The 27,737-nt window shown below is 44.4% G+C and overlaps 1 protein-coding gene across 1 annotated transcript; it reads left to right on the plus strand.

The window, feature by feature from the left end:
* The first annotated feature begins 1,593 nt into the window (after positions 1-1,593).
* Positions 1,594-27,195, plus strand: LOC144114522 (uncharacterized). Its single transcript, XM_077648323.1, has 4 exons — positions 1,594-1,687; positions 2,570-3,007; positions 16,733-16,842; positions 27,060-27,195. The coding sequence occupies exons 2-4, from the start codon at positions 2,616-2,618 to the stop codon at positions 27,113-27,115; spliced, it is 558 nt and encodes a 185-aa protein (XP_077504449.1). The 5' UTR covers positions 1,594-1,687; positions 2,570-2,615; the 3' UTR covers positions 27,116-27,195.
* Positions 27,196-27,737: the final 542 nt, after the last annotated feature.

The raw sequence follows: 27,737 nt of genomic DNA on the forward strand, positions 1-27,737 counted from the left end.
TCGAAAAAGGCAACTTTTGTCGAGCCACAGTGCCAAGGGTAATGGCGTTTTCGAAATTCTAAAAACTGATATGGCTATTACAAGCGACCGCCTACAAATCTCTAATTGCAACCAAGCGCCTAACTCTACTGATTAAAAGGTTAATTATTAAAAATTGGTTAACCAGCTTAACACTTAATTAAGATGATTCACCGATTTTCTGGTGTCCGCCAACACTGGTAATACTATGCCCCAAAATCCATATTTTGACCCCCAAATGCCTTTTTTCGAAATTTTTTTAGTTATTTTTAGGAGGGTTTAACGTCCCAAAGCAAAACAGTCTATGAGGGACGCCGTAGTGAAGGGCTCCGGAAATTTCGACCACCTGAGGTTCTTTAACGTGCACTGACATCGCACAGTACACGGGCCTCTAGAATTCTGCCTCCGTCAAATTTTTGAAAGTGTTCGCTGCAACATCCGGTATATAGCCTTCATAGATAATATTACGATAATATCTGTCTCATATATCGTTGTACATCTGAACCGCGCCGTAAGGGAAGGGATAAATGAGGGAGTGAAAGAAGAAAGGAAGAAAGAGGTGCCGTAGTGGAGGGCTCCGAAATAATTTCGACCACCTGGGGATCTTTAACGTGCACTGACATCGCACAGCATATGGGCGCCTTAGCGTTTGGCCTCCATAAAAACGCAACCGCCTTCCCGTTTTTGTTTTTCACTGCTTCTTGCGCAATTAACGCTCCTCCATACCTATCGGTTTCATATCGTCTGCTGCACTGCCCTACCTTTTGCTTCTTGCGGCTCCCACACGATAGCATCACGAGCCCGTACCAAATAGTGTTCTTAAATATGCTCCCGCAGGGGAGCATATACAGGAACACTAGTACCAAATAGGCTGCCTTGATGTCTGCTAGTCGTCCATCAAAATAGTGTACTGCATGCGCTTTTAACCTCCATACTAGAATCAGAGATCAGAGTCCTTGATCAGAGTATTATAATTATGTAACTTTGCCGTAAACATGATATGAGGGATCGAACCCGACTGCAGCGGCCGCATTTCGTTGGAGGCGAAACGCAAAGACGCCCGTGTGCTTTACGATGTCAGAGCAAGCTAAAGGTCGAAATATTCCGGAGCCCCCACTACGGCACCTCTATCTTCCTCTTTTCTTTTAGTCCCTCCCTTCCCTTACGGCGCGGTTCAGGTGTCAGCCGAGATGCGAGCCAGATACTCCGATCATCGGTGGTCTGAAACCGGGCGTGTTATTATGAATACTTACCTATCTGACGCACTTGTGGCTTTATCTGCTGGCAAGATGATTGATGATTTCATGTAAGTTTGTGTAAATTTTGTACTTGTGGCTGAGTGTACTTCTTGAGTTGTATGCATCCAATCTGTAACGGCCTTACGGCTGACAGTATCAATAAATAAATAAATAAATAAATAAATAAATAAATAAATAAATAAATAAATAAATAAATAAATACTGGGTCATTTCCTTTCCTCAGAAAAAAAAAATTTCAACCAATTTTCCGTGTCATGGTTTCAGTTTCGGTTTCGGTATGTTCGGCTACCACTGCAGCCAGCTGGCAGCCAACCAGAGCCACATGGCCCTCATGGCTGCACGCAGTTGACACGGCTATGCGCGCGGCGCGTGCTCGTACTGTCTTATACTGTACTGCGGTTACAGACACGGTATGTGACAACGTTACTAGAACGTATGTGCATTGTGCTGTTTCTCAAAGCCGAAGCTACTTTAGCTTTCTTCTCGGGCGAAATAATTTGGCGGATGATGTCTTGCCTTGTTTCGTCAGTTTGGTTGCCGACAGTTTTAAAGTTCATGTTTTTACGCCTAAAAACTGAACCATAACATCTGTGGTGCGGTCACTTCGTTTTTAAATATATCTAGTTCACATGTCCTTGGTTCAGCCGCAGTTCAGCTGACGAATAATTAATCTGGGAGCCGGTCACACGTCATGCAACAGTATTAGCCGCTGGGGTGGTATTCAGCGGGTGTCGCCTTTCGAGACGTTTACTTCAGTTCGCGCCGATTGGCTCGAGCCCCAGAAGCCACACCGGCACATACAGAAGTAGACATATCTGAATAGGCGACACCCGCAGAATACCGCACCTGGTAGCAGAATTGTTTGCATTGTGTGTGTGGGTCAGGGTAACGAAACCTTGTAAAAGTAGAGCAGCGTTTGAATTAATTTTCTTCCACATTGAATTGGATTTCTTAGCGCATAACTGCATCCTTGCTGCTGTCGTCTGGGAAGCACGTAACAACTGCCAGGGCATGTTTTATCCATCGTGCGTTCACACTGGACTTTATTCAGTTATCCAGGGTAGAGTTCTGTGGACAAACAGTTTGATGGGCCACATGGCATGATTAAAGCGCTCAGTTTGGCAATGGGAACCCAGTGCATAGTTCTAAAATTATACAAAAGGGTAACTCTGCTAGGTGAATTGTTCTTCAGACCATGACAGAATGAGAAAAATTAAGAAACAAAATCGGCTCCTATCCACTGTGTTGTGTGTGCCTTCCCACAATTTGCTGCATTATTTTTTATTGTGTAGGAAACTTCGAGACCAGCAAGTGACCCCGCTGCCACACGCAAGCGAGATGGGATCGGCCAAAACATCAGACAACAATGATGCTGAAGCTGTTCCAGGTAGCATGAGAAAGCAGTGGGTAGAAAGCTCATCTCAAGGCGAAGGCAGCACAGTAAAGCACCAGCCAGAAAGGTTGTTCCAAAACGTGTTGGCTCAGCTCACACAAAGTGAAGGGCCTGCTGCCAGTAAGGCAGTGCCTTTTGTTGAAGATAACCTAGCAGAGCAGCAGGAAGAAAGCATGTCTGAAGAAGACAGCTTACCAGAGCAGCTGCCTGAAAGGCTGTCTGGAGACGTGTTGGCACAGATTGCACAAATTGAAGAGCCTGTTACCCACAAAGTGGTGCGAGCAGGCGTGCTGAAGAGAAAAGCTGAAAAGCCTGTACCAGCAGCATGGACTTCCAGGTGAGCAGTTGCAGAAGTGTCAAATCTAAGAGTGTGTAGTGTTCCACTCGACCACATTGACGCTGTCTGTTGGGGGTTGCCATTTTTTGTAATGAATTAATAGGCGACCTGCTGCAGGTACATAGCCAGGATTTTTTTTAGGGCGGCAGCTCGGGGTAATTTAATGTCTCATGAGGCAGTGGGGGGAGGTTGGTAAACTTGACTTCTGCGTGGGGCCCGGGCCCCCTTCAGGCCTCCCCATTGGCAAAGCACCTGACTTGCTGTTAACCCAGTCCAGGGTCTTTCTTAATGCACTTTATAGTGTGTGTCAGTGCTAAATCCCCATTTGGGTGAAGGCACCAATCAACATTGCATTTCACTCTGATATGGAGCAGATTATGTCGTTTTTGTGTTTTTAGCACCCCCTTCATTTTTCTGCTGCCTTTGCTGTGTTTTCTGTTTGCCCAACAACTTGGGTGTGCACAAAGCATGCACATTGGTGTGCCGCAAATGATACTGCCAGCAGAATTGAATGAAAGTCAAAGCATGCACTACAAAGTACAGTGCTGCGTGATGTTGTCATCTAACCCAGTAGCATGCTTTTAAATGTTGGAGATTACATTGACTATAATGGTACCTGTGTACCATCCCAAGTGTGCTGTACAATCCATTAGAGGTGTTCAGAAAGTGTGCTTTTACTATAAAAAATTTATTTTTCGTTTTACAAAAAATTCAGCAGTTTCTCATGTACTATACTCCATTTCATACTAAGCAGGCAACACTGTGGATACTGCGGAAGGAGTGCATCCGCGAAACCGTATTACTCCGCCGCATATAATTCGTTCTTGTCGCAACTCCAGTGGGTGTTTGGAGGCAAACAAAGACCAGTATAAAACGACGTGGCAGCATTGAAAATCACATTTGAAACTGTGAGGCGCTTAGTGTTCGGCCCACTGGCTGATTTTTCACCAAGTGTGAACTATTATTTTTGTGCAGATTGAGTAGCAGCAATTCGCCTTGCCAATCGCGTATCATACTCTTGCTTCTTGAAGTGTCGATGGCTCGCAGGACGAAAATATGGCGAGAGGTAAAAGGAAGTCCATGACATGCCAGTCATGAAAGTTAAGGTTTGTCACAATGAAACATGCATGTGTTCACTTTGGTTGTATGGCGAACTACTTTTTGGGCATGGACTTAACCTGCGCAAACAGGCACGCTAGCTTTGGCAGCGTTGCCTGCTATGTATGAAACGGAGTGTAGTGGGTTGCCACTGGCAGGATTTCATTCTTTAAGGAGCACATCCGTGGTGCGTGCATTCTTTGAGGGCGTGTCATGGTTACATTTCTTTTAATCTTTTGTACTGAAATACTGCAGAACTTGGGCCTGGTTAAGAAGCAAGTTTTTGTGGAAGTCCGGAGAACAGAGTGGGGCCAATACGTTTGATATGTGATGTTTTTCCAGATGAATGCTGGCCATGTATGATGTATGAGTGCATAGCTGTGGGACAGCATTCTGGTATTTGCTAAAGTTAGGTATGCAGCATCTGCAAAATGCAGTGAATGCATCCAGGTTGAACTTAATTGTTTTATACTGAGGAAATGGCTCCAAAATTTATTTATTTGTTTATTATACCCCAGATGTTCCTTCCCAGGACATTACATGAAGAGTGGGTGTAACATGGCAAAAGGTTTTAGGTGAGAAGGTATCGATGATGGGCTTCGATTGCAAGCTTGAAGCATGACAGGCCACTGATGGTGGCAATATGTTCAGGCAGGTGATTCTGGTCACTGGCTGACGACATATATGACTCATATCCAGAAAGCCTGATTTTGTTCGATAAGTTCGGCTCGCAAATGACGATAATGGGAAACATATTGGCGTACACGAAGCGACGGAAATCCGAAAGGCGCGCTTTGAGTCCGATGGCATTCCACTGAAAAATAGCTGCTTGTCGGACCTCTTCTCTAAAAGACGAAGGCTGTGGAGCCATGATCTACTCAAGGGTAGCAAGCACTGGACTCAGAGCGTCCAGTACTTGAAGCGCACTTCTGGCAGACGGTGTGTGCATGTTGCTTAGCAGCACGCGAATGGCATTCATTAAAGGCCTAATAAGTGCTATCACTTGCTCATCTGTATTCCGCGACTCCTCGGATACAGCACCTTGCTGTACTGGGGGCGGCTTCTTCTGCGGCTCTTCTGGCGGTCGTGTACGCGGAAGTGGCGGCCATTCCTTTGTGGAAAGTGATCTGGCAGTTTTCACCCTTCCAACATCGGTGTTCGGAGTGCTGGAAACGTCCGCTGATGATGATGCTTGACGAGGTGACTTTTCCTGAAAGCTTTATGTTTTCCGCCGTGAAGACCTTGACCTTGAAGGCCGTGACCTCACCTACACTCATCAGCCTGTACCTCCTAATGACAGTAATCAATATATATGCCTAAACGTAAGGAAAAAGAATCTGGCCTTTACTTTTGTAGGCGCCTACCTATCTCCGTCAAGTCGATTTGATTACAAAAGACTACGAGACATCCTTTCCTCAACTTCCAATCCCTGGGTCATCATTGGAGATTTCAACGCCCATCATACACTCTGGGGAAGTCGGATCGTCAACGCCAGAGGCAGAGCTTTGGTATCTTTCGCTTCCAGTAATGAACTTTGGCTGCTGAATGATGGAAGTCCTACGTTCTTACGTGGCTCCACATACAGCAGCTGTCTTGACTTGGCTTTCGTCTCACGAAGTCTAGTCAGACGTGCAGGGTGGTTTGCGGACATAGAGACGCACGGAAGCGACCATATCCCCACGTACGTCAAGATCAGAGGATTGATCGCTTCCAAAACACAGGATACGATCCAAAGAGTGGACTGGCCTAAATTTCAGTCTCTTATGGAAGCACACTGCGACGCCAATTCATCTTTAGACTTGGAAGAGGCAATCAAGAGCGTGGTGCAAGACACTATGTGTACTCTAACATGCTCCTCGAAACTTAATGATTTTGATGTGGAACTAGAACGACTACGAGCAATCCGACGACGTGCTGAACGAAGGTACCGACGTACGAAAACAATGGACGATCTACGGACCGCCAGGCGCGCGCAAAAGAAGATACAGCGCCGGCTAGACAAGCTCGCATCGCAACGTTGGGCTGCCTTCTGTGAGTCGCTAGATCCACGCAAGCCTTTATCGCAACTATGGAGAACTGTGCGCGGGCTGCGGACGCTTCCCGTACAGTGATTCCCATTCAAGGCGCTTGCCCTCTCTCAAAAGAGATCGGAGATTGACGTGGCAGAGGATTTCTGCGCCAGATTCTCCGGCCAACTCACAGCTACCAACATTCCATCGCCTTCGAGCAGCTACCCGCCACCACGTGATTTCCGGTTGGATCTACCATTCTCGATCCACGAACTTAAGGCAGCATTAGCTTTGTGTAGCCGCACATCAGCGCCAGGACCTGACGGAATTTCCTACCGAGCTCTGTGTCGCCTGGGGGAGCGAGCGAGAGGAGTTCTTCTAGAGGTGTACAATGAATCTTGGAGAAATGGCACGCTACCAACAACCTGGAAGACAAGTCGCCTTGTTCCTCTGCTGAAGCCTGGCAAGTCGCCGTTGGAGCTCTCATCATATCGCCCGATCGCTTTGGCGAGCTGTGTGGGCAAAGTAATGGAGAGGATGGTCCTAGGACGCCTGGAGTGGTACTTGGAGTACCACAACACCTACCCAGATGCCATGGCGGGCTTCCGACGCGGTCGATCATCGATCGATAACGTCGTCGACCTGGTGACCTACATTCAACATGAGAAAAGCCGTAAGCGTCTCTGTGCATCCTTATTCCTCGACGTTAAAGGGGCGTATGACAACGTTACGCATGAAGCCATCCTCTCTGCTCTCGCAGAGGTAGGAGTGGGTGGTCGGATGTTTCAATGGATACGGAGCTATCTATCCATGCGATCCTTCTTTGTAAGCACTGAGGAAGGCCATACTTCTCTTCACTATAGCTACCGCGGCGTCCCCCAGGGCGGTGTACTTAGCCCCGTGTTATTTAATCTAACACTAATTGCTCTCCTTGAGCACGTGGCAACCACAGTCAGGCTATCAATGTACGCGGATGACATCTGTATATGGACATCTGCAGTAACACGCCTACAGTTGCGAGCGAGAATTCAGAGAGCCGCCACACAAACTGTTATCTACCTCCGTAATCGAGGTCTGGAAATTTCCTTCGAGAAATGCGCACTAGTGCCATTTACGTGCAAACCCATGGCAAACTACAGTGTAATGATAAATGGCCAAATAATACGATGGGTCCGATCGTACAAGTTTCTAGGTGTCATAATCGACAGGGACTTGTCATGGAGCCCACACATATCATACGTGAAAAAACGGTTGACAGGCATCTGCCACCTGTTCAAGTTTTTCGCTGGCAAGACCTGGGGAATGTCGCCTAGTGCCATGTTACAACTGTACAGGGTGCTTTTTCTAGGATTTCTACGATACAGCTTGCCAGCAATAATCAACACAGGCAAAACGAATCTACGCACAATACAAAGTCTCCAGGGTCAAGTGCTCCGGATCTGTCTAGGCCTGCCTCATAGTGCTTCAACAGTGGCTACGATAGCAATCGCTAGAGACCACCTTGTCAAGACCCACATTGAAATTGAAGTACTCAGGACCCATATAAGGCATCTAGCCAGGAATCCTCGTCACCATTTAGCCTCTCTAGCAGCGGACAGGCCACACACATCTTTCAGCCAAACAATAACTGCATATGAAGAATCATTGCCAGCTTGTTTCACTCCGGTTGCGAGACCTTCGATCCCTCCATGGTGCCTCGCTCAGCCAAAAGTAAACCTCGCAATACCTGGTATCTCGAAAAAAGCTGATCTGTCATCACCAGCCCTTAGACAGCTCACGCTACTACATTTGTACGAGAACTACCGTGACTCCACGCATATTTACACTGATGGATCTGTTCTTCCAAGCAGCTCCGCGGCGGCAATCGTCATTCCAGCGAAAGCTACAACAATCAAATTTAAGACGACCCACGCGACAACATCGACGGCAGCAGAGCTCGCAGCGCTCTTAACTGCCCTTCATCACATTGGTGACGAACCGCCACACAAATGGACAATATTCTGCGACTCGAAGCCGGCACTGCAGTCTCTACTGTCACCTCTACGACGCGGACCGCACGAACAACTAATCTTCCATATTGCAGAGATGTTACACCATATAAGTGATGCCGGCCATGAAATAACGTTCCAGTAGCTTCCAAGTCACTGCGGGATTATCGGCAATGAACGGGCGGATCACGCTGCCCGCTTGGCCCATACTGAGGAGCGCAACGTCCCAATTCCTCTTTCTAGAACTGACGCGGCACGGAAGCTCCGCCTACTTGCTCGGCAGTGCACCGAGTCGCAATGGAATGAACCACATTTAAGAAATACGCGACTGTACTCACTTCATCCAACATTAAGTCTCCGAACGCCATCACAGCTTCGCCGTAGAGACGCCACGCTTTTATATCGACTTTGGTTGGGTGTTGCCTTTACTAAAGCCTATGCCTTCCGCATAGGGATAACCGACACACCAACCTGTGACCACTGCGGCCATGAAGAATCAATTGGCCACATATTGTGCTCCTGCCCGCAGTACAGTCCACAGAGGGCATGCCTTAGCCACGAACTTGACCAACTGGACGACCAACCGTTATCCGAAAAAAGAATTCTGCAACATCGCAAGGACCTACCGTCGCAGAAGAAGGCCGTGCAAGCGCTTTTGCGCTTCTTACAATCTACCGGGCTGTGTGAAAGACTTTAACTGGAACGCCTTGTGTGTGTGTGTCTCCATGTGTGCATGTTCCTTTTTTTTCCTTTTTTTTTGCATTTACCTCTCTGTCATCTTTCTAACCCCTATCCCCCATCCCCAGTGTAGGGTAGCAAACCGGATACTCACATCTGGTTAACCTCCCTGCGTTTCCTTCATTCTCTCTCTCTCTGGTCACTGGCAGTTGGGACGAAAAATGAATTCTGGTATGTAACAGTGTGTGTGCATGGTGGGTACACAGCTTTGGAGCGAGTATTGCGAGAACAGCGATAGAGTAGCCTGATAATATCAGAAAAAGGGTACTGTCTTTAAGTGTTGTAAGCTTTTTGCATAGGAAAAAAAAAGTTAAAGTGATACAGGAGAACGAAAACTAAGAATAATGCCAGAGGCAGCCTTTATCCATTTTGCTTCAAACTGTCATAGAGGCGAGTGCTGCTGTTCAAACTGCCGATAATGAGAGGGTAGTGAAAAAGTAAAAAAAAAAAAAATTGGAGGGGACACTTAAGCTCTGCATTAGGGGTATGACGTGATAGCTAATGGGTTAATGCCCATGTATGCAGAATTGGTCTTTCTCTAAAATTCATAGATCCCTGGGAGTCCTCATACCACTCCTGGTGCAGTGGCGCAGCGGTTAAGTAGTGCGCCACTGCCTTGGGATGGCAGGTGCTACCACCGGTGGGACTTGTGTGATCCAGGATGCTCTTTCCGAGCAGGCTCGCGCGACCGATCATTAATTTAACTTCAACCTGCCACGGTGCCTAGTGTGCTCTCAATCCGGTGGGCAGGTTGTGATGACGCCACAAGGTTACATGACCTAGGTGGCCTATCTGCCTCCTGGATTGCTTCTCTGAAAATTTTTGTAGCGAACGCTACATTGGCCACGAACTCACAGTTTCGCGGAGCTCGCAGTCCCACCTTGGTCGCACCATACTACGTGACTAACCGCGTGACGGACCACGTGGTTAATCAAGATTAACCAAGGCTAACCAAGCTGTGCCTTAGCTTTTGCTACGTATATCTTGGCACAGCCAACCTAAGCCACTGCCAATTTTTTTTGTGGATTTTTCGCTCACGGTCAGTGATGCCGACAACGCCGCATTTTCTGTGGCATGAGCTCCTTAACGCTATCGGATAAAAAAAAAAAGCCCACCAATGCACCGTGGTCAAAGATGTGAAAGGGAACAGCAGATTAGGAGACAGGAGGAAGGTGTGGAGGACACTTGGGAGGAGAGGGCAAGCTTTTCAATCCTACCAACGCCAAAGGGATTACAAAGAAACATCGGGGAACTCCTGCTGCGTTAATTGCTCCTACCCTGCCTGTGACATATGTGGAACACTGCCGCTGTCAGAATGCACAGCTGTAGGCTGCCCTGGCACGGCAACAATTGCATGCAAGCTTCAGCTGCATGTGTACTAGTGTCGGCACTGGGCAAATATAAGGGGCAAGGGAAATTTGATTTCATGTGTGCTCTTATTATTTTGAATTTATAAGTGGAGTAACTTTTGTTTGCATATCCTGATTTCATTCATTCTTTCTGCACTGGCGTCTGGAACGTATGAGGAATCCTTTAAACCGAAGTAATCGGCAGTGAAAAAAACGTTCAGCTATAGTAATATACATATCAGTTTTGAGAATTTTGAAAATGCAGGTACCTTCGGTGCTATGCCAACATTTTGTGTTTGTCACGCCAAAATATATGCACTTTCAAAAAGTTCGCAGGTGAAGCAACCTCTCCAGTGCACATAACTCGTTGAAATGGTTTGGTTTGGTTTGGTTTATGGGGGTTTGACGTCCGAAAGCGACTCAGGCTATGAGAGATGCCGTAGTGGAGGGCTCCGGGAATTTCGACCACCTGGGGTTCTTTAACGTGCACTGACATCGCACAGTACACGAGCCTCTAGAATTTCGTCTCCATCGAAATTCGACCGCCGCGGCCGGGATCGAACCTGCGTCTTTCGGGCCAGCAGCCTAACGCCATAACCACTCGGCCACCGCGGCGGCTATAACTCGTTGAAATAGCCAAAATTTGTTGGACCACAGCACCGAGGGTAACTGTGGTTTCGAAATTCTAAAACCTGATATCGTCAGCAGCAGCAGCAGCAACCTGACTTCGCTCACTGCAGGAAAAAGGTTTTTCCCACGTCTCTCCAATTAACCCTGTCCTTTGACAGTTGCGGCCAGTGTCCTAATCTCCTAATCTCATCCGCCCACCTAACTTTCTGCCATCCCCTGCTGCTCTTGCCCTCTCTTGGAATCCAGTCCGTCACCCTTAAAGGCCAGTGGTTTTCTTGCCTTCACATTACATGCCCTGCCCAAGCCCATTTCTTCCTCTTCATTTTGACTAGGATGTCATTAACCCGCGTTTCTTCCCTCACCCACTCTGCCCGCTTCCGGTCTATTAACATTACACCTATCATTTTTCTTTTCATAGCCATCTGCGTTGTCCATAACTTAAGCTGAACCCCCCTTTTCGTTAGCCTCCACGTTTCTGCACCATAGGTGAATACCGGGGAGATACGGCTGTTCTATACTTTTCTCTTGGTAAATTGCCATTCATGATCTGAGAGAACCTACCATATGCACTCCACCCCATTCTTATTCTATTTCCCTCATCATTCATATCAGTGGTCACTATCTGTCCTATGTAATTTATTCCTTTACCACTTCCAGCACCTCGCTAGAAATTGTGAGCTGCTGTTCTGTTGCTGACTGTTGAACTTTACTTTGGTTTTCTGCATGTTAATTTTAAGACCTACCATTCTGCTCTGCCTGTCTAACTCATTGATCATGCTTTGCAGCTCATCTCTGAGTGAATTAGCAAGGCAGTGTCACAGCGAATCGCAAATTACTTGTGTATCCTTCATTAACTCTTATCCCCAACTGCTCCCAATCCAGGCCTCGGAACACCTCCTGTAAACAGGCGGTGAATAGCATTGATGAGATCGTGTCTCCCTGCCTGACACCCTTCCTTATTGGAATTTTATTGCTGACTTTATGAAGGACTATGGTAGCTGTGCAGTCGTTATAGATATCTTCCAATATTTTCACATAGGACTATTCTACACCCTGATTCTGCAATGCCTGCCGGGCTGCTGAGGTTTCCTCTGAGTGAAACGCTTTCTTGTAATCAATGAAGGCTATACATAGGGGTTGGTTATATTCTGAGCATTTCTGTATCACCTGATTGATAGTGCTAATATGGTCTATTGTCGAGTATCCTTTATGAAAGCCTGCCTGATCATTTGGTTGATTGAAGTCTAAGGTTGTCCGGACTCCATTAGCGATTACCTCAGTGAATACCTTATAGGCTATGGGCAGTAAGCTGATCGGCCTGTAATTCTTCAAGCCCTTGACATCTTCTTTCTTATGGATTAAGATGATGTTACCGTTCTTCCAAGCTTCTGGTACGCTCGAGGCCACAAGGCATTGCGTATAGAGGGTGGCTAGTTTTTCTAGCACAATCTCCCCTCCGTCTTTCAAGAGATCTGTTGTTACCTGATCGACACCAGCTGCTTTCCCCCTTTGCATTCCTCCTAAGGTTTTCTTTACTTCCTCTTTCGTTACTGGTGGGATGTCCCATTGCTGTGCGCTACTGCCACTATTATCAACGTTCTGATTACATTGGCTACTGTATAAATTTGTGTAGAACTCTTCGGCTACTTTAACTATCTTATTCATGTAATATTGCTAGTGACATTGCCCTCTTTGTCTCTTAGTGCATACATCTGGTTTTTGCCTGTTCATAGTTTCCTCTTCACTGCTTTTAGGCTACCTCCATTCTTTAGAGCACGCTCGATTCTCTTCATATAAGCTTCCTTGTGTCGGCTACCTTGTGCTTATTTATTAACTTTGATAGCTCTGCAAGTTCTATCCTGTCCATAGGGTTAGACACTTTCTTGCTTTGGCATTTCTTAATCAAATCTTTCGTTTCCTGATATAGCTTGCCGATATCCTGTCGAACCAACCTACCGCCTACTTCTTCTGCGCACTCCATAATGATAGCTGTGAGAGTACCGTTCATTGTTTGAACATTAAGATCGTCTTCCTCAGTTAAAAGTGAATATCTGTTCTGCAGCGATATCCTGAATTCCTTATACTTTCCCTCTTACCGCTAATTCGTTAATGGGCTTCCGCTTCACTGATTTCTTTTGTTCCTTCTTCAATTCTAAGCTGATTCGAGACGTCACCATTCTGTGGTTGCTACAATGCACCTTTCCGAGGACCTCCACGTCCTGCATGATACCATGGTGAGCGCATGGTATGAGGTCTATTTCATTTTTAGTCTCACCATTGGGGCTCTTCCACGTCTACTTCCTGTTCATTCATTTCCGGAAGAAGGTGTTCATGATACGTAAATTATGTATCTCTGCGAAATCTACTAATAACTCTCTCCTGCTATTCTTGGAGCCTATGCCGTTGTCGCCTACTGCCTGGTCTCCGGCCTGCTTCTTGCCTACCTTCACATTGAAGTCGCCTATCAGCACAATGTACTGTGATATTGCTTTGTTCAGTGCCGATTCCAGGTCTTCATAGAAGCTTTCAACCATTTGGTGGTGTAGATGCCTAGGCCTGCACCACCTTCAGCTTGTACCTCTAATTAAGCCTAACTACGATAGCTGCCACCCTCTCGTTAATACTATAGAACTCCTCTGTGTTGCCAGCTATATCCTGGTTGATATAGAGATTACTTATGTATGGTAGGCTACATGCCTTTCAATGAATGATGAAACTAACAGTAATAATTGAACAGTTGACTATTCAATATTTGTTTACGAGCATACTGTGCCAAAAAAAGTGCTGTTCTAGCTCAAAAACCCTATTTTTAAAAATTGCAGAACATCTTAAGTGGAACACCCAGTGTACTGGTCATGTTTTTGTTGTAAGACCATGCTCGATGACTTGCCACAGTACTCTGCAGAAAACTTTCATCACCATTTGAGTAGCAAGCAGGCTCACCGACACAGCTCTTTCAGATTATTAGTTTACATATGGATTTAATATTTCACACTGACGTGGCGCCATTTCATATTCATAACTTAATGTCATCGGTAACTGATATTCAGGAACCCCAACTTTTTTCATGCAACTGGAAACTTGGCGCCCAAAGTACCTAATTCCTCAGCAGTTGTGTTAGAAAAGCTATGAACCATTTTTTAAAGAATTTTTTTTATCAGTGCACACATTCGCCTTTACACATCTCGATGCTGGAAACGACTCTGTATGAGTGCAGTGACAATGAGAAGCAAGCAAAATTAAGAAACCCTAAGGAAATATGGGAGCAGTCGTAGGCAAGCCCTGATGCATGCCTTCAAGACGTTTGTGTTACTTCTATACGGATTTTTACATTTTGTGTACTCTGTTATGCATGCATGCTTACATAAACATTTGTCTATGCCTCCATGCTTGGAGGGCACTCATCATTTTGTCATTACACTCATTGTAGTGAAGACAGTGCCACTTTTCAACCTCAACTTTTGTTGCATCAAAAAAAGACGTTCTGAAGAGATTGTAAATGCCAATAAATAAAGCATGGTTTGAAATAAAAGCAGTAATGCATTTAACAGCAACTAGAATATGCATGCTGATATCTCGTGGGATAGATACACGGGTAGTTGTTGCAAAAAATTGCTTCATCTGTATAAAATTAGAGTTCCTATTTAACTGCTAACATCATTCCTGATTTCTATCAATATGCTGCAAGATTTTTAAATTTCAACTGCAGTTGTGCAGCATGTTCTGTGTTTTGGTCAGTTTTCAGTTCCTTTGAAATTTTGAGGCAAGGTTCTGCTTGCTTACCGTCTAATGATATGGTAGGCTGTCCAGGCCTAGAAACCATTTCTAATCACTGTCCTGGCATCTCTAAAAGGCTTCAGCCGCTCATAGTACTGTAATGAAGTCAAAAGGGAACAACTTTTATTTTTGTCTGTATGACAGCTCTTTTCTTTGCCATAGCTCATTTTTTTTAAAAGACAAACATGCGTGTCGTTATTGAATGCAGTGTTTTGGTCACAGCTAGTGATGAGTGTGTGCAGAATAAACTGCTAAATTGGGTAAATGCAGAACAGTATCACACACAATCTTGAGATTTACGGTAGCAGGAAATTGCCTTCTTTCGTTCCTTTTTATTTTTTGAGGAAGAAATGTTTTTTTTTATTTTCAAAAATTTGGCGATCTTTTTCCGTGCTTATTTTAAAATACAGGTTTATTTTTTTTTGCCTGAATAATATTTTCTACAAATGAATTACCTTTTGTCTTTTTTTCGGTGATGCATTGTGTTATCTCTGTATGGTCAGCAATCACATAAAGCTTATCTCATCCTTTTCATTAGCATGAACTTTGGTTTATCAGTAACCAATGCACAAATTGTATTTAGAGCTGCATGTGCTGAAGGAAATATTGTGATTACAAAAGTAACAAAGTGGGAGTTTAATGATAGAACTGTCACACAAAAATATAAGTGAAATTTTAGTTCTAAAAACTGGGTTGTCATGTTTTTGCTGTGCTCTGGGTTGAATGAGAGGGGCCTGATAGCGCATTGTGTAGTCTGTGTGATGATGGCATTCGATGGAACTGGTGCTGAACCATCGCGGTAGCCAGAACGTGACGTTTTTGCGAAACGGTTATGCATGGTTTTACATTAGTGTTCTTGCATGCGGTGGAAAAAAGAAGTAACAACCCTAAGCGGGCGATGGCAGTTAGTTTGGCAATGAGGTGGAGCCTTCTGGTCTGCAGTAGCAGTGTCTGAAGTCGTGGAGCAATGCCTTAAAGTACATAAATGCACTACTTAGCCCAACGGTACTACTATCTTCCACACAATAATTTTTTTCTGTGACTGGGTAACTCCTACTAAATAGCCAGCCAGCTAGCACTGGCATACATGCCAGGGATACTGACCTTTTTGGTCGAAATTGAATTTCAAGAAATTGGTTTAGCTAATTTTCTTTTTTCAGTTTAAACTAAAAAACCCTACCCCTAGTTATATCACTTTTTAATCAAATTTTACCTTTTTCAGGAGAGATATTCAGTACATAGTTTCCATGGGGGCTTCTATTCCTTCCAATTCTAATTTTTTTGGTACATTCTTTATTTAGTAAAGGTCACTCTTTTTTGGAAGGTTTAACTGGACTATGTTTGGCTCATACATTTGCCTCCTAAGTTTGGTTAAGCAAATGAAATTTGTTCTTCAGCGTACTTGCAGGCTTACTGTAAACCTTACTTTGTCCATGATCTCATGTATGGTTTTTGCAGGTGCCAAGTTGAGCATGTTCTTCTATGACTAATCCCTAGTGCATAATTCGACTAATCAGCTGGATAACAAAACCAGAAACTGGGTGCGTTGGGATGACAGTAAAAAGGCTAAAGGTGGTGGCGATAGTTACGTGGATAAATTTAGGATTGCTTGAAAAAATGTTTCGTGCTATTTTCTGTGTAAAATATGCTAAAGGTCTGTTTATGTAGTGAGGTACATTGTGAAAAAGGAGGCGTTTGAAGGTCAGGTACTCTTCTGCCACAAAGTAAGTGATGTTCGCCAAGGTACTTGAGTTAACGAGTTGGTGCAAGTGCTATCGTGATGGACAGGTTGTGTAGCAGGCAGTGTGAACAGCTCTTGTTATGAGCACAGTTAAGTAAATCTCGGGGCCTGTCTCGCAATGTTTGTATTGGGAGTGATATTAGTAGCATGCTTTGCCATTTCAACCTGGCATGCTGTGATTGCCGTGCTCTTCTGTCAGGTTTTCTGTTCAGGTGGAGTTGTGCTGAAACTTGGGTGACTAGAACATCTTTCATGGTGTTTTCATCTTGCCTGTTTTTACACTTGAACAGATTCTTTTGGAAAACTTTGTTAAATATGCTTTCATTTCCTAGCAGCGTTCATTATGGCTACTTGTGTAGTAATGATGTAGCTGACTAAGCTTGGCACCAATGCAGGAATCTGTGCCTACAAGTTGTGGAAATAAAACGGCCAGGACCAGTGTCTGAAAAGGCAAGACGGTTTCGTCATGAGAGCCTTTTTGGAGGACGGATTCGCAGAATGCCAGGTGAGACTAACATGTTCACTTTCATGATGAAAAATCGTTTTTTGTGCTGTATGAGATTTCACCATGAACTGCTTCCAACCAGCCCAGCTTGCAATTTTACTTGGTGATGACTATTCTTGCCGTCACTGTAAATTTTTTTTTTTTTAAGGGTAAAGTAATAACAGGTTTACAGGCATAGAATGCAATTCAGCTTTATATCCCTGCTTACTGTCCTATTCGGTACTTTCTATGTATTATCACCACTCTTCAACAGCCTCTGCAAACCTTCAAAAGTATTAGAGTAGGCACATAGGTACCACATCGCGGATGCACTTCATTGTGTTCAGATTTCTTTCGTATTTTTTGTACCAAATCTCTGTATGGTTCCAACTTTTCCTTGCATTCTCTGTTCACTGATATTATCAGCTGCCTTGAAGATTATTTGTGGTGTTTCTGAGCGATGAAGTTTTCTTTTGTCATTGTGGAGCACTTTGGCTGATCATGTCTTAGTACCATGGAAGAAAGAATGTTTCCTGCCTCCACGCATTGCACCATCACTGGCATCGCTGTCCAGGGTTGATGAGAGTACCATGCCATTGTAGGCTGCCTGTAAGCATTTATTGTAATCTTAGGGCTTCTCATGGTACATCATAAAGCAGTAATATTTCGCCAGAATGATTGGTGCCGTGTTCTCTATGCATTGGTCATACAGTTGAGCCCATTTATAATGAACCTGATAGTCACATGGATTGCGTTCGTTGTATCCGAAGTTCGTACTACGTGGACTTGCCCTATTATAGCTAAAACATACAGTCAGGTAGGAGTGGCGTTTATTTCTTTAAAAAGTTAATTGTGCACATCTGTTCCTTCAAAGCATACCCTATCAAACTGCCTCCTAAGTTCTCCAGCACGGTTATGTGCCCCTGGCCGAGACCCTTGCTACGGACGAGCCGCTTTAGGGACACGATAATACCGACAGCGGTTAAAAGGCATTCGTGGCAACTGCTGGTATGTCAGCATCCTTATCTTCAATTCTCGACAAAGTTGCAGAAACGCAGCTACCGAAGCGCATGTGCTCACAGAACGTCCAGCATGCACAACCTTTATGTAAAACTTTCAAGCAGTGCACTGTATCCCAAATAAAGCGACACCTCGCTGCAGTTACCAGGTTCTTGAAGCAACTTTTGCACAGAGGTAGAGTTGCATAGCCCTACAAACCGGGAGTGAACTAGCGCTTTACTCGAAAACTATCGGCTATTGTCTGATTTCAGGTTTTATTGATTTGTGCTCACTGATTGATCACTTTACACAAGGGTGCCACAGACTGGCTGCTGTCTGCGCTGCCTGCACGCGGCAGCAGTGCAGAAGGCAGAGATCCGATCGGGTAGGCAACGCATGCCATATGACTGGATGGGCTAGCAGACATACTTCGTGATGCTTCAGACAGGCTGCATATTGTTGCCATTGGTTGATCACCAGCTGTGTGCACTGGTTTCGGTTTCGATGCTGACCCTGCCTGGCTTTTACCACACTTCTACTTCCACTTTGAACGCCTTACCCAGCTGGCACACACACACTAACCAACTGACCTTTAGCCTGTCTGGGCGCACTTGGTTGGTGGTTGACTCCAATTTCAATGCCGCCTTTTTTATTTTTTTATTTTTGGGGGGGGGGGGGGGGGGTAAACACTCTCATTAGGGGAGATTACAGGGTCTAGGAGACGCTCTTCTGTTTGCGGCGGGAAGCGCTCGTTTTTCAACTTTGGGAGCGAGTTTATTGCGCCTCCTCGTTCGTTATAACCGAATGGTGTGGCAACAGTTGTTTGTTTTGTCTGAAGTGCAGTGCCATAGACCTAATATAAATCTTAAAGGTAACACCACCCTTGTTCGTAATAAGCGGGCATTCGGCTGTTATATGTGGGCTCGACTGTATTAATTTCAGCGTGTAAATTTGTTATGGCTGCTTTAAAGCTGGTCAGAATTCATCACAAGTTGTCAAAAGTAATCACAAGTTGGATGGACATCATGAATGCATATGTGCGAGAAAAATGGTCTTTTGTAATGCTAGTCTTCAGATGCGAAATTGTACAGCTGTGTATCATCCTCACAATTACCCCCCCTTCCGTGTGCACATATGAAATTGTCGCTTTTTTGTCACAGTTGACGGACACAAAAGCTTTGGAATGATTTCGTGGCTTGCATGAAAGTGACTTTTTGTTGCTTGTTCCTGATGGCTTTTTATTTATTTATTTTTTCTCCTCACTTTGTTTTATAGGAATAACAGTGCTCACATGGCTGTGTGTCTTGTTACTTGCTCTTATTTCCACAGTTATCACGTTTGCACACATAATTTTTTTATATATCTTCAAAGGTCTCTAACTGAAAAATTAAATGAGTGGCGGCATCTTATGGCATAAAAAAGTAATAAACAAAAGGTTTTCTGTGATCTGCTTGAACATTAGTGGGTCGATGATGGGGGCTACTTCTGTGAGCAGTTCATTCCAGTCTTATGCTGTGCACAGGAAAATGACTGCTGAAAGGCAGTGGTATGAGCTTGCGGGGATTCACTGTATTGAGTAGATAAGAGTTACCAGAAGGCAACAATAGAAAAATTCGTGAAAAAGGTAAAGACGTGCTATCCCACGCCGAGCAGCTAGTGCAGGTAAGTTTAGCTGTGCTTTTAATGCAAAATGCGTGAATTGTAGGAATATTAGAATAAATCTGGTAGCGCGGTTCTGAACAGACTTGTGGCCTTAGGTTAGTATGATGCAGATCAAAAAAAAATTAGTAGAGGTTTAACGTAGTTAAACCGAGTAGACGTGCGAAAGCAGGTGTTCATTCTTCAATTGAAGGGAACACTTAAGCTCCGCCTTAGGGGTATGATGTGTTATCTTGAGTGGGTTATGTCCATATGTGGAGAGTTGGCCATTCTCTATTAATAGTCATAGATGGCTGCAAGTCCTCATACCACTATCAGCGTGTGCCACTGCACTGGCAGGTGGCTCTTTCTAGCAATCTTGATTGCAAGTCCAGGTTAGTCTGGTTGTCTGGCTAGTTGTTGTCACGTGGTTGGTCACGCGGTTGGTCACGTGGTTGGTCACGTGGTGCAGTGGGAGTGCGAGCACGGCGAGTTCATGGCCAGTAGTGCTTTTGCACTAAAGTAGTGTTAGCATACTCGAGTGTGGGTTGCACAAACATTTGGAAAGCAAGTGCTTAATAGGGGGAGAAGCTAGGGCAAGATTACAGCGTATATAACTTGGAGCTTGGTTAGCAGAATTAATTGTGGTTAACATGACATGTTCAAGTTAGGCCATGCAAAATATGCATACCGAGACATTTGAATGGTTCGGTTACTGCAGTCTGGCAGTTAGATGATATTTAACAGACATGAGCATAGTTTTAGGGATATTTAATGATAGGAACCAAGTGTTCTACAAGTTCTGCATGAGGTTGAGGATGTTGTGTAATGCCGAATGGTTGCGCAGTTAGTTGTTGTGTAGTTGGACATTCTGCATTGAATAAGTGCTGGAATCTAGGTAGCGGTATCTTTCAGGATATTTGTCTTTTTGTGCTTTTCACCCAGAAAATTTTTATATTTGTTAGTTTTTAGAATTTTGAGCATTTTTTGCTAGTGATATTGTTTGTTACCTTCTACATGTCTTAAAAGCTTCCTGTTCATTCATGGATGCATAGTATCACGAACAGACTAGACCCATGTTGGGAAAGGAGGGCACCCCATGCAACCTGTGGGGAAGGTGCCACATAGAGGCTAAGCTTGTTGTGGAAAGGAGAACACTTGAGTCTGATTGAATAGGAGCAAAAGGTTGCCATAGAAATCTTGGGCATTTTAAATGAAATAAGAAGATTCTCCAAACCAGACCAAGGCAGCTGGAGACTACTTTTCCAGTTTATGAAATGCATTGCATTACTGGTGCAGCTAAGTGCACAGTTTTGCAAAGCTGACTCTTGCCGTTCTTGTGTAGTGCACAATAGCATGAAAAATAGCTTGTTGTGTGCGTGTATTATGCCGTGGGTGTTAAATTGATTTGGTTCTTATGGTCTCTTATATTAATCAGTTCGTGCCTTACTCTCATTACAGCTGCTTAAAGCACCTCTCTTTGAGGCTTTTGATTTCAGTACACTAAACAGTTTGAAACAGGTACATTTTTTTTTTTTTTAGCCAGTGGAGGAGTGTGAGTGCCGGCCTTTCATTTTGCAAAAAATGAAGGTCAGAGGAGAGGGAAACGCACGAAGACACTGATATTCAAATTTCGACTACAGATAACTCTGCTTCTACAAAATTTATTTAAAAAATTTCTTGCTGGAGGATATTCGTGAAGCGGCATCCTTTAACATCTAAGGCATACCACAACTTTATTGCGGAAAATCTCGCGTTGCTCACGCCAGAGGGTCTGAAAACCTACGTGACCTCATCAGGAAAGAAAGAGAAAAAAATTTCTTCTGAAGTGGGTTTCGAACCTAGGCTTGCGCAAACAGATCAGCTGTACTGGCCAACTCATTAGAGCACTGTGCCATCACTGCAGCAGAACATACCGTGCGCTAAACTTCCATATGCCCATGGTACAAAGCAAGGCTCGGTCACGAGTTTTCACCATATATAGCACGATTTGCCCATTGCACACCTACCATTCAGCAAACTAAAGCAACAGCTTTGTTATGTAAAGATTTTAAGATGGCCACGCTACCCGGGAGTCGTGTGCAAGACCCCTTGCAAAGACTGTTGCATCATGCGTTGGCAAGCCAGGCAACTTCAGAAGGAGAATAAACGAGTTCAAGAATGACGTCACTAAAGGCCACACATCTACCACCGCTCTGGCAGAATGTGCTCAAGTGATGGGGGACAACTATAATTGGAATGACACCACTGTCTTGGACACTGGGAAATCTTTATCACATTTGCTTTTGGAATCTGCAGAATGTAGTTAATAACAGGATGAACCAAGAATATAGTTAACAGGACAAATGGCAATCTCTTTGATATCGACAACCACTCACTGCACTGTTGTACACACAAGATGTGGCCCTATACCATCCATCTTCATAGTGAACAATAGTGAACTAGCCTGGGTGCTGAAACATCACTGGTTGAAAACATCATTCTTCATTCTTTGCTGAGTGCATGTTTTACTTCTTAAATTACGATGCTCCCCACTTGCCAGACAGGATTCTATCAGACCCTTGACAGTGATCGGTGTCATCAGTAGCTGTCCTAAATTCTTTTAAGATGGCATGCATAGACTGGTGCATCGATGGCAGAGGTGCATGCTGGAGTGGACCGTGTCAAAACGTGATGTACTTCTGGAAAAGAAGACATTCTAAACTCATTTTGATGTAACCCCTTTTAATTCTATCAGTTCAGAAGTTACAGCAAAGGAACCAAAACTTGTTGAACACCCCTTGTACTCATGACGTAGGGATTTCAGCTTAGATGTGAAGAAATTGAGACTATAAGAATTTTCTGTTAACAACCTGAATATCCTTACTGACATGTTGAAGACTTCATTGTGAGCTATAGGCTTTAATTTTGGCTCAAAAAATAACTGCTTATAAGCTGCTTGAATAACATTAAATTTTCATTTGACTAAATCAGTAGTTTTTCAACATTATCTCCAACATTATTGCTGCATTAAAACCCTGGAAATCTGAACTTGAGAGGAAAACATGGCGGTGTCATCTGCATGTGTCACAAGTTTGCCATTGTAACCAATTCATACAAAATCATTAATCTAGATGTCAAACAATAAGGAACTGTACATGCCTATAAAAATTAAGTGAGTTATTATAGTATATGTTGTGAAGAAGGGCACTAGCTTAGCCGCACTGCCATCGCTCAGAGCGAAAGCCTGCTGACCTGGACAGACCAGAGACTGTTTTGCCGCCGCCTGAGGGCTGACCTAAGCCCCTGTTACAATGTAAACATGTTGCTGTCTTTTATAAATGCACCTGCCATGGTGGCTCAGTGGCTACGTCATTTGGCTGCTGTGTCCAAGGTCGAGGATTGAATCCATGCTGCGAAGGCTGCATTTTGATGAATGTGAAATGCTAAAGTGCCTATGTTCTGTGCGATCCCAGGATCCGCTTGCATGAAGCAAATTGAGCAGTCTAGTTTCTAGTCTACACTGTCTGTTGGTTTTGAGGAAAGGAAAGGCAGAGTAACTGGCTCACCTTGTTGGTGGACACCTCAGCAGCACCTTGAGTTAAGAAAAAATAAGAATGCTGCCAGCCAGCATTCACATTCGTCCTTTTACTTGTTGGGGTTTCTGTGGAGCAGGCAGCAGTGCAGAAATGCAAATGAATAAAAGGACAAACACAAATACCGGCTGGCAACTGGAGTTTTTAGTCAGCGTTCATGCTTTCTATTTTCCTCTGGCGCAGTTGAGATGTCCATCAGCAAAGTGGGGCAGTTTCTGCGCCTTTCCTTTCTTCGAAACCAGCGGAGAGTATTGACTGCGAATGACACTAGACTGGGAACTAGACTGTCCAATTTGCTTTGTGCAAGTAGGCTTAGGCATTCTAAATTCGTCCAGAGCCCACTACCACAGTCTTTTGCAGCCCATGTGCAGCTTTGGGATGTTGAAACCTACACACTACATACATAGCACATTTTACAAATACATTTGAAGCAGGTTGACTGGTGTGCCACGGGTGCTGTATATGTAGAGCCCGTCAATTAAAAATTTGAATTGCAAACTCTCACTGTTTGCTTTAGTGAGTGAAAAGGCTGAGAGTGAACAAGTTTCTAAAATTTCTTTAGTGCGTATTTTTTAAATGTTCTTCAAACATGAACTTTTCTTAACACTGATTCCATTGAATTTCTTCCCTGTATCTAAACTGAAAATAAATTGTAATGCTGCTCATATCAGAGTTGTTAGAGACAGGCAAGATTATTTTTTCTAATTTCTTATAGAAGTCAGGAATAATGTATTTTGGCTTGTAATGTGGAACCTCATTCCTGCCACTGCTTTTGAAATGCTTAATTCTTCACATACTTCTCTTCATGTCGTAGGGAGGCACTTCTGACTAAAGGATTGGGTCAGATTGAAAATGAGGGCCACTATCGAAGCAATACTGTGCATACTGCACGGGTTTAATTTGAACACTATCAGTATCTATGGATTTGCTGCTTTTTCAGATTGTGGGCATTACTGATTTCAAATTCATCTCTTGGCTCAAACAAAAAACACTTCAGTGGAATCTTGTTAATTTGAACTCACTCACCCCCAATTTCCCATTTATTCAGACTGACGCTTTGTTCCCATCAACATGGCACATATTAAGGGATGGAAACACCAAAATTTTCATAGTGTATTTTTGCTTTCGAATAATGCGCAAGACATTAGTAAACAGAGGTCATCGCATGAAGTTTGCCTATGCTTAGTGCCTAACTTATAGTAACTGTATTCTTCCGTACAGTTTCGATTTCAGCAGTTGAGAGACAGTTGTGACATCACAAGTGAGCACCAGATTACATGAGGCATACAGGAACTGCAATATAATTGCTCTTAGCTCACTCGCTGCCATTCTGGCTTCTGGAGCAGTTTAGCACAAGAGTTTGAATGAATTAAAATGAAAAAGCAGTGGCTATATTGCAGTTTTTATATGATGATGATTTATTGAGCGCTGACGAATTGCACATAATGATCCATGTTTACCAATGTCATATGCATCATTCCAGAGCAAAAACACACTTGGAAAAAGCCCGATCAGGCTCCCTTTGATTCGAACTTTTGGTCCCTTCTGAGCTTGAGTTATTGAGATTTGACTACAGGAGAATTGTCTGATGATAACACCACATCAGAGCCTGCCATAGAATATTCATGCCACGGTGCAGCAATTTTATAAATTAACTGTCAAAGTGATTAGCAAGCCCTTTTGTGAGCAAGCCTTGTGTTGTTGAGATACGGTTTTTCTGTATCTCACCATTTATTTGCTTTGTTTTAACGCATTGTCCTAGGTCATTTTTTAACAATTTAGCTTGTTTCTCGCATTTTTAAATTCCATCGAATCTGGAGGCCAGATTGCTGTTTGTTTATAAATGGGAAGTGTTTCATGTAAAGGTGTGCAAAAAGGGCACAGTAAACATTATACAACCTTTGTCTGTAAAGTTTCGAGACTGATTTATTTTCTTCTCTAGAAATGATTCCCCCAAACAAATGCTGGTGCGTATGTGTAGCGTCATCTTTTCGGGCTAACCTTAGCTATTTATGTTAATTGATTTGGCAGCCGCTAGATGGCACATGTAGAAAAATGCGTTGTCAACTTGTCACTAGTCGTCTGCGCCTTCTACTGTGAGTGAATGTGGAGAGATTGACGTCCACCTCGAACAGCGTGTAAACATAAAATTCTGTGTGAAGCTTGGCAAGACAGCCACACAGACGTACGAGCTCCTTCGTGACGCTTACGGCAACGAGACATTATCGCGGGCGCGAGTTTTCGAGTGGCACAAGAGGGCCATTTCGGGGAGAACGCCGATGGAAGACGACACAAGGCAGGGGGGCCCTTCAACCTCGCGGAATGAAAACAACGTGGCTCGGATCAGGGAAATCGTACAGCAAGACCGCAACATTACAGTCCACATGCTATCAGATGATCTCGACATTAGTAAGACAACATGCCACCAAATTTTGCGCGAGAACTTGGGGAAACGAAAGCTGAATGCCACTTGTGCCACACTCCCTCACACAGGACCAGAAGGACATGCGGGCATCAGTGAGTGCTGATTTACTCTCCGAGGCAGAGAAGGATGCTGCATTTGACAGTATCATTGCTGAAGACGAAACATGGTGTTTTCAATACAGTCCTCAAACAAAGAGGCAGAGCACAGAATGGCGGTCCACAAGCTCTCCGGCGTCGAGAAAGGTGCCGCGACAGGAGACCGAAACAGTCAATGCTGATAGTTTTTTTTCGATGCTAGAGGTGTCATACACCACGAGTTCGTCCCACAAGGGCAGACGGTGAATCAGGAGTTTTATATCCGCGTGCTCCAACACATGCGTGATGCACAGTGCTGCGACGCCGTCGCCCCGACTTACGGGCGTCTGGACAATGTAGCCTCCTCCATGATAACGCAAAACCGCACACTGTTCTCAGCGTGACAAAATTTCTCGCCAAGCACTGCATTACTATACTTCCCCATCCGCCATACTCGCCTGACCTCTCCCGATGCGATTTTTTCCTGTTTCCTCATGTGAAGAGAGCCCTAAAAGGTCGCTGGATGGGGAGCGTGGAGGCCATTCAAGACGCCACAACAAAGGAGCTGACAGCCCTGCCAAAAAAAGCGTTTTCTAACTGTTTCCAAGACCTCAAGAAGCGTTGGAAGCTGTGTATAGACTGCGAGGGAGACTATTTCGAAGGGGTGCTGCACAAATGATTTCAATGTTAAACGCATTTTTTTTAATAGACTCAGTCTCTGAACTTTACGGGCAAAGGTTGTATATGTGCAGCATTGGAATTGGTTATTTCAAGCAGGGAAGGCGAATCATGCAAATAAAAATTCAGCTTGAATGCATTAAGTTCATGTCTGCGATCTTGCTTTGACTGTCGCCGGAAAACAGGACTCCACCATTTACATCAGATATAACTGGCAGCATGCATCACGGTTGTGCAACTAAGGCTAAAGGTATGAGGTCAAATGCCAATAGTGCTAGGAACCCACTGGCTCTTCAGATAGGTGCCAGCATAGCCCAGCTAGCTCCTTTGCTTTCTCAGGGAAAAATGATTGCAAAAGGTCTCACCTTGTCTTTGACCAAAGTATTGCAGGGTGTACGAGATTTTCATTCAAACTTATTGCCAATATGTATTTTGTTTTATTTGCTGAAGGTCACCTTGGCTAGGGTGTGCCTTGGCTGTTTTTGGTTTACACAAGGTGGGGCCAAAGACGTATTTTTTTTTCCCAAGCATTTCACCCCTGAGAAATTGAGCTCCAGGCCGTGGCATACCTTGCACCTGTAGGGAAACCAGCTAATCCATGGCTAACCAGCAGCACTGGGAATTGAACCCCGCCCTTTCCACATATGTGTCAGATGCTCAAGTCACTAGTCCGCTGTTGCAGTCGAGCTTTTGCTTCAAACTTCATGGTTGTGATCATAGTGGTGGCTTTTCATTCTTTGTGGCTGTTTTCATGGGTCACTTATTGCACAATGTGTCAGGCCACCGTGTGCCAACAATTTATGCTTGCCAGCCATAACTGATATAGGCCTGCATTCATTTCTCCAACAGCTACAGCCTTCCTTGGACTACAAAGGAAGAAAGCGGTCAGGCGAACCAAAAAGTAGCAACTTGAAGATTTCCTGATGAGGTGCCTCTGTCGTGTGTATTACTTCTCAATAAAATACAGCGGCATATTGACACACTGGCACGGGCTTTTTGTTGGAGCCATAAGGGTGTGCAGCCCGCTGCTAATTTCTGCACACTGGACATTTTTGTTGGCTGGTGAAGAATCTTTATTCTACGAAGAAAACTGATGGAAGTGGTAGGTATGGACTTGGGAGGGGAGGGGGCCGTGGGGGCTACATAGGTGAGCAGGGATACTAGAACGCATGGGGCTAGGAAATAGAGCAGCAGTAGCTTTTTTTTTTTTTGCTTCGTTTACGATCGCACGTGTCGCATCACGATGCAAAGACGGGTTAAAATTATGCCAAGTGAGCTGCGTATCATTGCAGTTGTCTGCATATCTCCAGGTTAAGCAAGTGCGTTTCGTATGTCAGATAACGCAATGTTCCGAAAAACTAAAGGTAGCACGCCTTTAAACTGCGCGTAACGACATTCATGCATGGTGTCTGGCAGTGAGGTCGCCTCCCACCGTGTCATCTGCTGATACAATGAAACACTCAGTTGAAGTGCTCCTTCACTATCGTAAACGTATGACCGAGGTGCAGAAACAAAAGGGCGCGATTG

Source organism: Amblyomma americanum, chromosome 1 (assembly GCF_052857255.1).
Source record: "Amblyomma americanum isolate KBUSLIRL-KWMA chromosome 1, ASM5285725v1, whole genome shotgun sequence".
Taxonomy (NCBI): Eukaryota; Metazoa; Arthropoda; class Arachnida; order Ixodida; family Ixodidae; genus Amblyomma; species Amblyomma americanum.

Bases quoted from the DNA above. Each gene is read 5' to 3' on its own strand.
- LOC144114522 (XM_077648323.1), top strand. From the start codon at position 2,616: ATGGGATCGGCCAAAACATCAGACAACAATGATGCTGAAGCTGTTCCA. The intron at 3,008-16,732 runs GTGAGCAGTTGC...GCACCAATGCAG, and splicing joins CCAGCAGCATGGACTTCCAG to GAATCTGTGCCTACAAGTTG. The intron at 16,843-27,059 runs GTGAGACTAACA...TTTCTCCAACAG, and splicing joins ACGGATTCGCAGAATGCCAG to CTACAGCCTTCCTTGGACTA.